The 14,482-nt window shown below is 38.0% G+C and overlaps 4 protein-coding genes across 4 annotated transcripts; 1 reads left to right on the plus strand and 3 right to left on the minus strand.

Annotated features, from left to right (window-relative positions):
- Positions 1-254: 254 nt before the first annotated feature.
- Positions 255-977, plus strand: BATDEDRAFT_90272 (uncharacterized protein; the record flags this gene model as incomplete). The annotated part of the gene is made up of 1 exon (XM_006680405.1): positions 255-977. One exon carries the CDS (start codon positions 255-257, stop codon positions 975-977), a length of 723 nt encoding a protein of 240 aa, XP_006680468.1.
- A 2,318-nt stretch (positions 978-3,295) lies between these two features.
- Positions 3,296-3,882, minus strand: BATDEDRAFT_32015 (uncharacterized protein). Its single transcript, XM_006680318.1, has one exon. The coding sequence runs from the start codon at positions 3,806-3,808 to the stop codon at positions 3,377-3,379; it is 432 nt and encodes a 143-aa protein (XP_006680381.1). The 5' UTR covers positions 3,809-3,882; the 3' UTR covers positions 3,296-3,376.
- Positions 3,883-4,616: 734 nt separating this feature from the next.
- BATDEDRAFT_32017 (uncharacterized protein) lies at positions 4,617-5,164 on the minus strand (the record flags this gene model as incomplete). The annotated part of the gene is made up of 1 exon (XM_006680319.1): positions 4,617-5,164. A coding segment is annotated over exon 1 (205 nt), but the record flags the coding sequence as incomplete, so codon positions are not given.
- Positions 5,165-12,288: 7,124 nt separating this feature from the next.
- Positions 12,289-13,739, minus strand: BATDEDRAFT_26156 (uncharacterized protein; the record flags this gene model as incomplete). The annotated part of the gene is made up of 4 exons (XM_006680264.1): positions 12,289-12,583; positions 12,993-13,189; positions 13,248-13,353; positions 13,462-13,739. The coding sequence occupies 4 exons, from the start codon at positions 13,737-13,739 to the stop codon at positions 12,289-12,291; spliced, it is 876 nt and encodes a 291-aa protein (XP_006680327.1).
- Positions 13,740-14,482: the final 743 nt, after the last annotated feature.

Genomic DNA, 14,482 nt, shown 5'->3' on the forward strand with positions numbered 1-14,482 from the left:
GAATTTGTCTCATTCTTCACACGCCATTAAATTTTGGATTTAAAGTCCAATTTTGTCTCTTTTACAAACTAAATGGAAAACACTTTACATTCAATACCTCAACAACCAACCAATGGAAATAGAAACTCACTTTGATGGAGAATTGGATAGCAAAAGACCACTTGACGATGTTTCAACACTAATTGCAGCCTTTCAAGCAAGACCAGGGTCGCTTCTCGGTAACACTGACTCGGAACTCATCACTCCACTATGTGATGGATGGGGTGGAGACCAACTACAACGCATGGGACTCGCTTGCTGCACTTGAAACAAATGGGACTGTTGGATCCAGTCCACTCATAATCAAATCACACAGTGGTACTGGACAAGGCGTCGCTAGTTCAGTGTCAGGAGCGTCAGTGGGTGTGAATATCAGACTGGTTTCGGGGGAACTTGAAGAAACTACAAATCCATCACTTTCAAATTATTGCCACATTGCCGATTCTTTAAAAAACGACAACTGTGTCGTGCAAATCGTAAATACTCTCCTTTCAGTCACAGCTGGAGAACTTTCCGAGTCGAACTTCACAAACTTACCGTTCACGTTTCCCGAGGGCTCGTCTGGCTCAGGAAAGAGTCAGATGGGCTTTAATATCAAAGCCAATATCGGTAATGAGAGGAGAGTGCACTACTTCCTGTTTGATCCTCCTAGCTCAACATCACAGGATATTTACCGCAATTTCCAAAACACTTCAAAGTTGTTCAGCAAGTGTTATGTGGCGGATGAGCACATGTATAGCTCTGAAGCTTCGTCTCCAAGCTGTGGCTCGTTGTTCAAAGAAAGTCTATATATTTATGGATTTATTTTTGAACTGCTATCTGATAAAACTCAGTCATCCAGAATAAACACTGATCTAAGTCAATGGATTTCTTGGAAAGTCATCAGTTTTCAAACATCTTTGTCAGTCTTTGAATCAATACTGATCGTGGATGATTGAGTTTCGTCGGATAGCAATTTAAAAATAAATTCATAAATTCATAAACCTTTTTTGAATAGCAAACCACAGCTTGGAGACGAAGCTTCAGAGCTATACATGTGCTCATCCGCCGCATAACACTTGCTGAACAACTTTGAAGTGTTTTGGAAATTGCGGTAAATATCCTGTGATGTTGAGCTAGGAGGATCAAACAGGAAGTAGTGCACTCTCCTCTCATTACCGATATTGGCTTTGATGTTAAAGCCCATCTGACTCTTTCCTGAGCCAGACGAGCCTTTGAGAAACGTGAACGGTAAGTTTGTGAAGTTCGACTCGGAAAGTTCTCCAGCTGTGACTGAAAGGAGAGTATTTACGATTTGCACGACACAGTTGTCGTTTTTTAAAGAATCGGCAATGTGGCAATAATTTGAAAGTGATGGATTTGTAGTTTCTTCAAGTTCCCCCGAAACCAGTCTGATATTCACACCCACTGACGCTCCTGACACTGAACTAGCGACGCCTTGTCCAGTACCACTGTGTGATTTGATTATGAGTGAATGGTCCAATCATTGCTGTGAATGCGATTTCAGTTTCAATTCAATATCCAGTTGGTTGTTACAATCATTCACTCATCATCAAATCCAAGAATGATGTTGGCTCAAACCCAACAATCACTGGTTCATACAATTATTTCAAGAAAACTATCCAGATCAATGGTATCAATGTTTCTACAAATCATCTCAAAAGACCTGATCAACTTGACAAACTCACATACTTGGTTTGAGTATCGGTTTGTCATATTGACTTGTTCATCTGATTCTGCAAAACCTATATTCATTAATATGTATCAACATAGTCTCAAACAAATGTCATTTGGATTTGTTTCTTGGACAAGATTGCACGACACTTTTGTTGGAAATGCATTGATTGTTCCAAACAACAACGGATAGAATTGGAAAAAGTAAAACTGTTGTTTCTTGATGATGCTCAACAGTAATTACAAGACACAAGTTTATGGAGACTTTTAATCAAAGCATCGCTGAGTTGGTTGTCATTAAGCATGCGATTTATCATTGCATCAAACCATATTTTTGTTGGAGGAATTTCAAGTCCTGTTGAACTCGGTAGTCTTTCAGGTCTTGAAAAGTGACTTTCTACTTATTCCAGCCAAACTCTGTGAATTCCATGAATTCCATGAATTTCTGGATTTACTCGTTATTGGGCTGCCAAATAACATGAACAATGAGACCTTGAAACATGTTCTTGTAACGGAATGTGATGGTCTTGTTGGTGCGCTGTGTGTGTCGATTGATGATCTAAAAACACAATGTCTAAACAACATTGAACCCACTCGAGCAGATCTACTACAATACTGTCTATCAAACAATTCCATGTTGGGTATGACTCGTTGTTTTGGAAGCGACCATTCAGATCTGATTAGAATGGTTTTAAACTGCTACTCAAGAAATGTCTGACAAAAATCATCGATTGGGCAACTTGGAAACCCAGCAAAATATGGAATCTTATTCATCACTCAAAAGGCTGGAATATTGATGGAGTCGTTTGACCTTGAACTTGCTTTTACTTTGCTGTTGGTCAAAAAATACTATTCAAATGGACATTCACAAACTGCTTTCCATCACAGCATTTGTCTCTTCAAAAACTCATACGCAATGTTGTCTCATCAATATCGACCAATGTATTGGAATCTGTTTCGTCATGCGGTTTTCCAAATGAAACAACTTTACAACACATGTTTATGGAGATATTGGTTTACTTGACTAAACCAGACTGTTCAATCTAACCAAAACTATCAAAAGTATTTCCCAACAACTCGAATGTGACGGACACTATTGATGGTGGAATTGATTATTATTTGGTCAATGGACTAGCAATCAATCAACACATTGACAGATTTACCATCCCAAATGGAAACAACGACAATCCAGTTGTAATCCATATTGAGCCTTGAATTCAAACAGTCGTGAATCAAATCATTAATAAACTACAAAAACAGTCCAATATGCCAACTCGCATTTATCCACAACTCGATACGTGATGTTCAAATGTCTAATATTCAGACTGTGCTGATTGCAATTGTGGTTGTAATTGTGGTTGTGTGTAAATATCAATCCAATACTCGATTCAATACTTGATTCAACTTGAACATGTACAGTTTTGTAGTAATCCATTTGATCACATTGACAGAATCAAGCAATGATCTGATTCAACAACACCGAATGATGCATCCATATCACTTGTATCAATCAATTGTACACAATCAGTCAATATAATCAACAGTCACTGTCAAGATTGGCATGATTGATTCAATTCATTCAATTTATTCGATCCATTTAATTGCATAGATCTGACTGGCATTGCAACTCATTGTTGTAAAATCACTACCTCACAATCAATTATCAATGATCAAGATAATACACCCGCTCATATATGTATTTGTTGTATGCTCTTATGATTCGAGTTCGGTCACTTGTCAATTCATCTCGATAGTGTTTGGCTTCAGTTGGTGATTGAACACCTTGAATATACTGCGTGGCATCATTCCACAGTTCAGGCAGTATGGGTGTCTTGTCAAGACTCGAGTTGTACCATTGTGGTTGTTGTGGAGCCACATGCGCAGTCGAAACAATCCGATAGGCTGGATTCACTACAAAAAATGTCAAAATCTTGCAGTGTCCTGGTTGAGTTGGATCTGCAAGTTCAAATGATTGTTCTTTGTGTTGGTATCGATTGGGATAAACTGCACATCGACCACTTGGTAACTCAAGCGATCCTAGATACTGACTATGCGGTGATTCTAGATCAATTCCATACACATCTTTCCAATACATATTAGATGCTCTTTCATCAAACCGATCAACAGCCTCGCGGAAATCGAGTTTGGGTGTGGTGATATTTTCCACGTCGTAGTAATACAGTCCAGTTGCAACAATCGATTCGTTAATTGGACCTTCATTGTGCCAGTTTCCCTCGTCGTATTTAGGTTTGGATGGTGTCAGTTGAATGTTGGTGAGTTTGACAATGACTTGTAGATTACGACCACGCAGTGATACTGGTTTTGCTGATTCATAACTGGGTTCAAAATGTTCCGGAAGTGTTGGTACATACACGGGACGAATGACTTTAGTGTCTGATTCCATACCACCACGATCTGACTGGCTTGGTGGTTCATATCCATCTGTGCCATTGCGAATATCAATATACTTGAACACTGGATCCATCGTTCTGAACAGACTTTCAAACATTGGGACAAAACATTTGAATATTTTGGCAATGCATTTGTACATGTCTCGATGCCATATCGGATTCAGATTGTTGATGTATGAGTTGATGGTCACACTGCCATCCTGTTCGACACGGAATTCACTCGGAAGACATTGGAACTTGCGTGATATAAACTTGGGATTGCCTTCAATGATGGGCGTATCTGAAACAAGTCGAGTCGATAACAATATATCGCATGGTACCATTGTGATGTATTTGAGTCGTATACTCAGTGGTGCAATCATCGTTTGTCCATATACAACACTGTACATTGATGCATCAATCAGATTGTGCACCATTTGACCAGTGTTGTGATTTGATCCATGTTCAATATCCGATACATTTGTCATCAATCGCGTGTATATATTGTCAGGTATGCCATTGTCCAGTATATACGTCAGTTCAACAGGTCCTGGTACAATTGTGCCCAATCCATCACTGCCATTACAAACAAGCTGCTCGACAAAAACCCCGAGTTGTTCCAACGCAAGATTAAATGTTGATGGTGATATATTCCGATCGAGTGAGTCAGCCCTCCATTGTTCCACAATATGCTGGTTTGTGATATCGATCCACCACATGGGTTTGCAAAGTATACATTGCAGATACTGGATATACCGCATTTCGACAAGTGTGCGTACCTCTCCATGTTTATATCCGGCAATTCCAGATTTCATATCAATTTTGGCATTGTCGTCATATGGCTGAATACTTGAACTAGCAACATGAACCCGATGCTGAAAACACGTTTTAATGATCTGACCAGCAGCCCTCTTGTTTATGTAGTTAGCAGTATCCGATTTTACAATAGCCGTTAGATTTTCAAACATCCCGCCTTGATCCAACTCGGTACGTATTGAACTGTCGGGATGATTGTCGGCAAAACCAGCAAGTGTTTTGAGTAAGTTTACAGCACCAGCGTCATAACTAAAGAGGCCATAAAAAAGTATATTTCTACGTGAATAAATAGTGTCGAGTTGCTTTACAATTCCATATTCTCGAAACACCTTGATCATCTCGGCCTTGTTTGTAGATGTCTGAATCATGTTGCTGACATTATTAAACAGACGCAAAGAGTCATACATATCAACATCATACATCGATATCGTCAATTGCTCAAAACCAACGACCGTGCAAGTGATACAGGAAAGTCGCGCATATTGGATGCAACTGATCCAGCTACTTCGATTATGCGTGTTTTTAGTTCAGAGTTGTTGCTGTATTTGATACACAAGTCGTTCAGTATTTGAATTAAACCCGACCTTATAAACTCGGCTGAAATCACTTCACAATCTGCACGTTTGCAAAAGTTCTCAATAGTATAAATACTTTGATCAATCACTTCTTGATCGACACTCCTGTATTCATGTCATGTCAATCCAACCATGTCAAATTTACCAATTGTGATGACTGGACACATTCATGCATAACATCACATACCTGAGCGTATTGACCAGTGCTGGAATGATGCCACATTCCGCTGCTTTTACTGGGTTATGACAATAAATATTCCGATACATGGTTTGAAGATTTCTGATGAAACCAACAGCAACTGAACCATTGGATGATTCCAGTCGTGAAATAAGTCTTGATACCACGATGCCAAACTAATGATATTGTTCAATGTCAAGTATACAATCAACATGACATGACAAGACACTGTCCAAACTGATCCAATATTGTATCATTGTAAACATACATTTTCATCGTCAATATTATGGTAAACTTTCAAAAACAGGCCAATTACCAATTCGAGCATTTCTTGATCCGACTCGTGAACAATAATATCAACCATAGGCTTGATGTCAAATTTACACTCCTCACTCCAGCATCCATAACCGAACAACTCTATGCATGTTTTTATCGCCTATATGCATATTGACACTGGGTGAGTTGGATTTCAATCATTTGATCAATATCAATCATGACTTGCCATCAATTTGACTTGACGGTTTGGTGATTGCATGAGTTGTACAAGTTGATTGTTTAGTTGATGTGATACTTTTAACCGACCATCATAGTGTACAATACTCAAAAATACTGTAGTAAACTTCATTACTTTGACCTACACAACACATGATTAGTTTAGTCATGAACAATTCATTATTGTTGCAATATATGAATACCTGTAAACTGGGTCGATTATACTCCAAATACTTGGCTGCAATATCTTCCAATCCAATACTCTGTAAACGATGCATCACATATGTATATCATGCTATTTCAAACCAACACAAAGTCAGCAATGGTTTGAACTCATCAATAATACAATGACTATTAAACTTACTGCAGTTATGTTGTTTCAACTCCAGTAGCAATTCAAGTAATCTGTCCCATATTTCATCAGCCTTGTATACTTGAGCATCCGTTGTTAACAGTTTCAGATCTTCCAGGTGTTTGATCAACTCTTTCATGATATCAACACAATCCATGTTTGATAAAATTAGTAAAGTTGAATTTTGATTTGACAATTTCATTCATGCGAATGTCCAACAATTGCCAAGAATTGTTCATGTTTGGATTGTTGTAAAACACACAAACGAGTTGTTCCATTTTAGTATTGTTTTGATCAGTTTTTTGTAACAAAATTGGATTGTTATCAAACATGCATTTAGAAATACTGTAAATTAATATTCTGAATGTGATCGTTGTAGATTTGGTTTAATAAACAAGTTAGTTTACTACAACACATGGTAATGGATTACTAAACATCATCATAAATCAGATGGACTGGACTGGAATGGAATGAGATGAAATCAATGACAATCGCATTACAAACAGTGTGTTGTGATTAAATCATCGAGTATTTCCAAATACAAACTTGAATGAAATGCTTTGCCACAAGACTGATCAACTGTATTACTGTTTATACTGTGGTATTATTGATGTATTGTAATATTTGGTGTTCAGATACACAATGATAATGGTAGTACAACTCATGTCAGTTGTACAAACCAAACGTGATTAAAGCCAATAATAATGTCAGACAAGATTGGATAATGAATTAGCGTGTAAATCATCAATATTGACCAAGATTGATTGAAATGGTGAGATTGAATTGGATGGTGATGAACACAATAAATGTGTGTACAGAGTTGTATTGACAACATTGACAGTCAAACACAATACATGAATGTGGGTTCAAACTTGGTGATCGTGCAATGTATGATTACTAAAAGTGCACAAAATGTAGATTCAACATTATAGTCTGATTGTGTGTCATATGATGGTTGTTGTATACCAAACACGCAATGCAGTCAATGTGTAGTAACCATTGTATATTGCAATTCAGAATACAGTCATTTCAAGATGAATACTGGAGTGATCCATTTGACATAAATACAGTTGTAAAACAAAGCGTTTGCGGTTACACGACACTCCTGAAGGGTGTGCTTTTCAATATACTTGATCAAAGGGTCGTAAAAGCATAATTCAATCGACACGATCATCAAATCGATCAATATGATATTGTGATTAGGGAGCACCACACTGTCTAGTTTGATGGTTGCTCATTACAAGCGATCAAGTAACCCTGTATTGCTGGTTAACCTATAAGGGTTGGTTTGCTATACAAAACATATAAATACAACCGATTATGTTCAGTTTCATAATCAACATCAGTCTCGGCACTCTATTTTCCCATCAATCGTTTAAACCCATTGACCAATCTGATGAAATTGGTTGATATTTTATTCGTACTGACTGCGGCAGCAACCACTAATGCAATATTGATACCGACTGGTAACAATGGCTCACCACAAGCAACAGGCACTTCCAGTCAAGTGTCTGGCCCAACTAATGAACCCGATCCAGCCATTTCCGACCAGGACTGGAAATACCCAATGGATTTGAGCCTTCCCAACCGACGCCGACGCCAACACCAACAACAAATAATTGATTTAACCATTTCCGACGAAGAATCGGAAGAATCAGTTGATCAACCCGATCCAGGCATTCCCAAAGACCGGCAAGGCCCAATAAATTCGAGTATTGCCAATGAAGACCAGCAAGATTTAGTTGATCAATCTGGTTCGAGTATTGCCAATGAAAGCCAGCAAGATTTAATCGATCAATCTGGTCCAATTACTTCCAGACAAGCCCCAAAACGTCCAATTGGTAAAGCCAAGCCAAGAAACTCTAGAAAAGGCCAAAAGCGCCGAAAACGCCTAATCGATCAATCCGGTTCGAGTACTTCCAATGAAGGCCAGCAAGAGTTAGTTGATCAATCTGGTCCGAGTACTTCCAATGAAGGCCAGCAAGAGTTAGTTGATCAATCTGGTCCGAGTACTTCCAATGAAGGACAGCAAGATTTAATCGATCAATCCGGTTCGAGTACTTCCAATGAAGACCAGCAAGAGTTAGTTGATCAATCTGGTCCGAGTACTTCCAATGAAGGACAGCAAGATTTAATCGATCAATCCGGTTCGAGTATTGCCAATGAAGGACAGCAAGATTTAATCGATCAATCTGGTTCGAGTACTTCCAATGAAGGACAGCAAGATTTAATCGATCAATCCGGTTCGAGTACTTCCAATGAAGACCAGCAAGAGTTAATCGATCAACCCGATTCGAGTATTGCCAATGAAGGCCAGCAAGAGTTAGTTGATCAATCTGGTCCGAGTACTTCCAATGAAGGACAGCAAGATTTAATCGATCAATCTGGTCCAATTACTTCCAGACAAGCCCCAAAACGTCCAATTGGTAAAGCCAAGCCAAGAAACTCTAGAAAAGGCCAAAAGCGCCGAAAACGCCTAATCGATCAATCCGGTTCGAGTACTTCCAATGAAGGCCAGCAAGATTTAATCGATCAATCTGGTTCGAGTATTGCCAATGAAGGCCAGCAAGAGTTAGTTGATCAATCTGGTCCGAGTACTTCCAATGAAGGACAGCAAGATTTAATCGATCAATCCGGTTCGAGTATTGCCAATGAAGGCCAGCAAGAGTTAGTTGATCAATCTGGTCCGAGTACTTCCAATGAAGGACAGCAAGAGTTAATCGATCAATCTGGTTCGAGTATTGCCAATGAAAGCCAGCAAGAGTTAGTTGATCAATCTGGTCCGAGTACTTCCAATGAAGGACAGCAAGAGTTAATCGATCAATCTGGTTCGAGTATTGCCAATGAAAGCCAGCAAGAGTTAGTTGATCAATCTGGTCCGAGTACTTCCAATGAAGGACAGCAAGATTTAATCGATCAATCCGGTTCGAGTACTTCCAATGAAGGACAGCAAGATTTAATCGATCAATCCGGTTCGAGTATTGCCAATGAAGGCCAGCAAGATTTAATCGATCAATCTGGTCCAATTACTTCCAGACAAGCCCCAAAACGTCCAATTGGTAAAGCCAAGCCAAGAAACTCTAGAAAAGGCCAAAAGCGCCGAAAACGCCTAATCGATCAATCCGGTTCGAGTACTTCCAATGAAGGCCAGCAAGATTTAATCGATCAATCCGGTTCGAGTACTTCCAATGAAGACCAGCAAGAGTTAGTTGATCAATCTGGTCCGAGTATTGCCAATGAAGGCCAGCAAGAGTTAGTTGATCAATCTGGTCCGAGTACTTCCAATGAAGGACAGCAAGATTTAATCGATCAATCCGGTTCGAGTACTTCCAATGAAGGCCAGCAAGAGTTAGTTGATCAATCTGGTCCGAGTACTTCCAATGAAGGCCAGCAAGAGTTAGTTGATCAATCTGGTCCGAGTACTTCCAATGAAGGACAGCAAGATTTAATCGATCAATCCGGTTCGAGTACTTCCAATGAAGACCAGCAAGAGTTAGTTGATCAATCTGGTCCGAGTATTGCCAATGAAGGCCAGCAAGAGTTAGTTGATCAATCTGGTCCGAGTACTTCCAATGAAGGACAGCAAGATTTAATCGATCAATCCGGTTCGAGTACTTCCAATGAAGGCCAGCAAGAGTTAGTTGATCAATCTGGTCCGAGTACTTCCAATGAAGGCCAGCAAGATTTAATCGATCAATCTGGTCCGAGTACTTCCAATGAAGGACAGCAAGATTTAATCGATCAATCCGGTTCGAGTACTTCCAATGAAGGACAGCAAGATTTAATCGATCAATCCGATTCGAGTACTTCCAATGAAGGCCAGCAAGAGTTAGTTGATCAATCTGGTCCGAGTACTTCCAATGAAGGCCAGCAAGATTTAATCGATCAACCCATTCCAATTACTTCCAAACAAGCCCCAAAACGCCCAATTGGTAAAGCCAAGCCAAGAAATTCTAGAAAAGCCCGAAAACGCCGAAAACGCCCGGTAGGCAAAGCCAAGTCAAGATATATTTTTTCAAATCAAGTGTCTGCATTAACCCAAAAAGATCAAGATACTTTTAATGATCTAAAAACAAGATTCAAAGTGTCTGAAGAAATACGAAAACAAAAACGCCAAACCTATTCCGAATATGTAACCATCAGACTCAGGCAACAGTTAAGAATAGCGATGGGAAAAGATATATCTGAATCAAAGCACGATTTAAAAGTTGAAGAGCAATTGAAACAGGAGTGTAGAAAAGCAGGAGCAGAAACAGAGTATACGAGACGAAAATTGAGAGAATTTATGGAAAAGCATGGCTTGGATTTGGGTTTGGTGCCGAGTCTTGGGTTTTTCAGGAGCTCAAAAAATTGAATAAATTTAAGCTTCTGATATGTTGATATTTGTCGAGTATTGTGAATGGGTCAACAATCATATCATTGATTGTGTACTGCATGTTTGTGTATTACATCGACAGTTATTTGGTTGTTGATTGATACATTGACATGGCTTGTTCCATATACATCAATGGCATGATAACAACCAGTGTTGATTGTAACTACCAATCGCACTTGCATGATACCACCAACTGATCATCTCGTGTATTGTACAACAAACGAAGCGATACAGTTGTTCAAAGTCGGATATAGATTGTGCCATCAACTACTTCGATATTGATCAACTGTATTACTGTTTACACTGTGGTATTATTGATGTATTGTAATATTTGGTGTTCAGATACACAATGATAATGGTAGTACAACTCATGGCAGTTGTACAAACCAAACGTGATTAAAGCCAATAATAATATCAGACAAGATTGGATAATGAATTAGCGTGTAAATCATCAACATTGACCAAGATTGATTGAAACGGTGAGATTGGGTTGGATGGTGATGAACACAACAAATGTGTTTACAGAGTTGTATTGACAACATTGACAGTCAAACACAATACATGAATGTGGATTCAAACTTGGTGATCGTACAATGTATGATTACTAAGAGTGCACAAAGTGTAGATTCAACATTATAGTCTGATTGTGTGTCATATGATGGTTGTTGTGTTAATTCAAGAATCGACAGTGTTTATCCAACCAATACAGCAAATATCACCACTCAACTCAACAGGTGATCGTTTAATGGCATGTTATTGGACTGACAATTCCAAGAGTCAATTTAAACAATATTTGTAATATAAAGTTTGGATTACAATGTACATTCAAGGTTTCATTCCTGTATTGAAATGATTAAATAACTGCAGCCATATCATTCAGTCATACAAATATGTACAAATATGTACCAATCAAACAACCACAATTAAACTACACACTTTGGTAGTATACATGGAATATTGATACCAGTTTCTTGACTGTCAATTACTGCTAAATGTGTCCATAGTTGTCACACACTGTTTATTCGAGATGTACAATCTTGGATAAAAGACTTGGCGTACAATAGTGGATGATCTGAAATGATTGGTTGCTTACCGTGCCAGATTCATGCTCTGACTCAAACAAACACAATTGATGAGATTCACCCATAATCACTGCTATATTTTGTCCAAGATTGTAAAAATGAATCAATGTCATTAAAACTGAAACTGAATAAATAGTACTTGAAAGTTGCAATGATTTGGTTGATTTTTGTGCAGTACATGCCAACATCTAGTCAGCGTTCATTTATTGCAATCAATAACTTGCTGAATTCGATAAAATCAATACTTGAACTCATGTTTTACACCTTCTACATTTATGGCTGATAAATAGTAAAATGTAAATACTAGCCAGGTTTTTAAAACTTGATTCTTGCACGAGCCGACTCGTTCAACTTTTCACCCCATTCTGACACCAATGATTCAAGTTCATCATAGTTTGCAATGCGTTTGCTGTAGCGCTGTTCAATGACCTTGTTTGCCAAATCCGTTTGATCATCATTGGTACCGCAGAATATTTGTTTGATCGATGTTTTCAATGCAGAATTCATGTCAATGACCATAAAACAACCTGGATGATCATAGAGTGAACCATGAAAATACAGATAATCTGATGCAGAAACAAAATACGTTGAATCTGGAACAGAACTAATGCTAAATATCAGTATTTCTGTAGACAAAACACAATCATGACAAGAATTGCAAATCTAGAACAACAGGATGTGACTATTGTACATAACTTGCATCAAAACCTTGTTTGAAGACTTGTTTCAAAACTGGATGTAATGTATTTTGGGTCGACGGAAATGAATATTCAAAATCGTTGACCAATTGCATGAAAACAGGAATCCCAATCACAATCAGAATTGAAATTGGACACATTAAAGTCATTTGTCATCATATCCCATGGCCAGACACCAATATTCAAAATAGTAAATAGTCGGTGGTTATTGAAAATAATCAATATTTGCCAAAATCCAAACAATACAATCATGATAACTTACTGGCTACCTCAAATCAGCAAATCGTTTGAAAATAATACCACAATAACTATCAAACATACTTTGAATGTAATTGATGATTCACCAACAATACCACTCTATGCGGTAGATTTGGAATATCAGATACAACAAGCCAAGTGTCGACATGGCAAACGATGAACTGGATGTGTTTTTCCAGCATTTGCTTGACCCAAGAAATGGTGCTGGGTTTCATCAAGATTACGGATTCATAGTATGATATATTTAACATGTTTGGCGTCTACATCGGCACTCATTACCATTTGATACAATTTATGCTGTAATGTGTGCTGTTTTACCATCACTTTACCAAGAACATCTAAATCGCTAAATACATGATGAGCCATTCGGTCTACATTGATCTGAGCGTCCGTTACAGTGTGATGATGACTTTTGATCAAAGTACTAAGCCAGAATGTAAAATATACATACAATACAATGTCTCGTAGTAACTCTCGTTCAGCAACTCATTGATTCAATGATAAAGTGGCTTGTATTGATTTTGAATGATACTTTTCATCAAGGAATTGAATGTTTGATTTCAAGAGTTTGTTGGGATCTACTTTGATTGGGTTGTCCGACTTGAGCATATATCGAGGTATGATTTCATGAGTAATAGGTTCAATATCATTGCACACATAGTGGATTGCTACTTTTACAAGATGGTTGGTTAGATTTCGTTCAACAACATGATACTTTTGACCGTTTTTAGGTTTGATGAAGACCGAGTTCACGACCAAAGTTTGTAGATACTTGGATCTTAAGGATGTGCTTGTGATGTGTAATGTCATTGTGGTGGTTTTGAATAAACCCAAGAAAATACATTTTGGAATGGTATCAACAAACAATTGGATTGGATTTATTTTCTATTATTGTTTAAACTCGTTGAAAATGTTGGAAACCTGTTGGAAACCTGTTACAAAGTAATTCTGATTTGGACGAAAATAGTGGTTCAATTGGCTCATACAAAGTCCATTACGAGATGCTCGGATTGAGTTTTGTCGTTGATTTATTGTTGCCATTAGGGAAACCCCAATAATAATATCATGAAAATGATTGGATCAATGGTGAATATTGATGTTAAACTCGTCAAAGTCAAGTTGCGGTTTACAAAACGTATCCAAGGATTCAGGAGTCGAGTTGAAGCAACAAAGGCGTACAAGCAACTGATTCAACTACAAATAGAGCATTGGAACCAAGCAAGCAAGTTAAAGCGACAGTTTAATAGATATATCAACAAACATCCTTTCCACCCAAAATACAATACAATACAATACAGTGCAAGACACATGCTCACCAATGTGATGGAGTTGATGCAAAATATACCGAAAAATCACCAATCAAAACATTGGATATTGGCTTGATATTCAATTTGGGTATATGCTGCAAATGTAGATACTGAAAATACAATTCAATTTAATATTTCAGATAATACATTATTGTTTAATGGTAACAATCAATCCATGATTAATACGGATATTGACATTGTTTTGGATCTGATTGACGAAAATAATATTATCGAATGCATGAAACG

The sequence above is a fragment of the Batrachochytrium dendrobatidis genome (assembly GCF_000203795.2).
Source record: "Batrachochytrium dendrobatidis JAM81 unplaced genomic scaffold BATDEscaffold_9, whole genome shotgun sequence".
In the NCBI taxonomy this organism is placed as follows: Eukaryota; Fungi; Chytridiomycota; class Chytridiomycetes; order Rhizophydiales; genus Batrachochytrium; species Batrachochytrium dendrobatidis.

Excerpts from the sequence above, each read along its gene's own strand:
- BATDEDRAFT_32015 (XM_006680318.1), bottom strand. The coding sequence starts at position 3,808 with ATGTATTGGAAAGATGTGTATGGAATTGATCTAGAATCACCGCATAGT.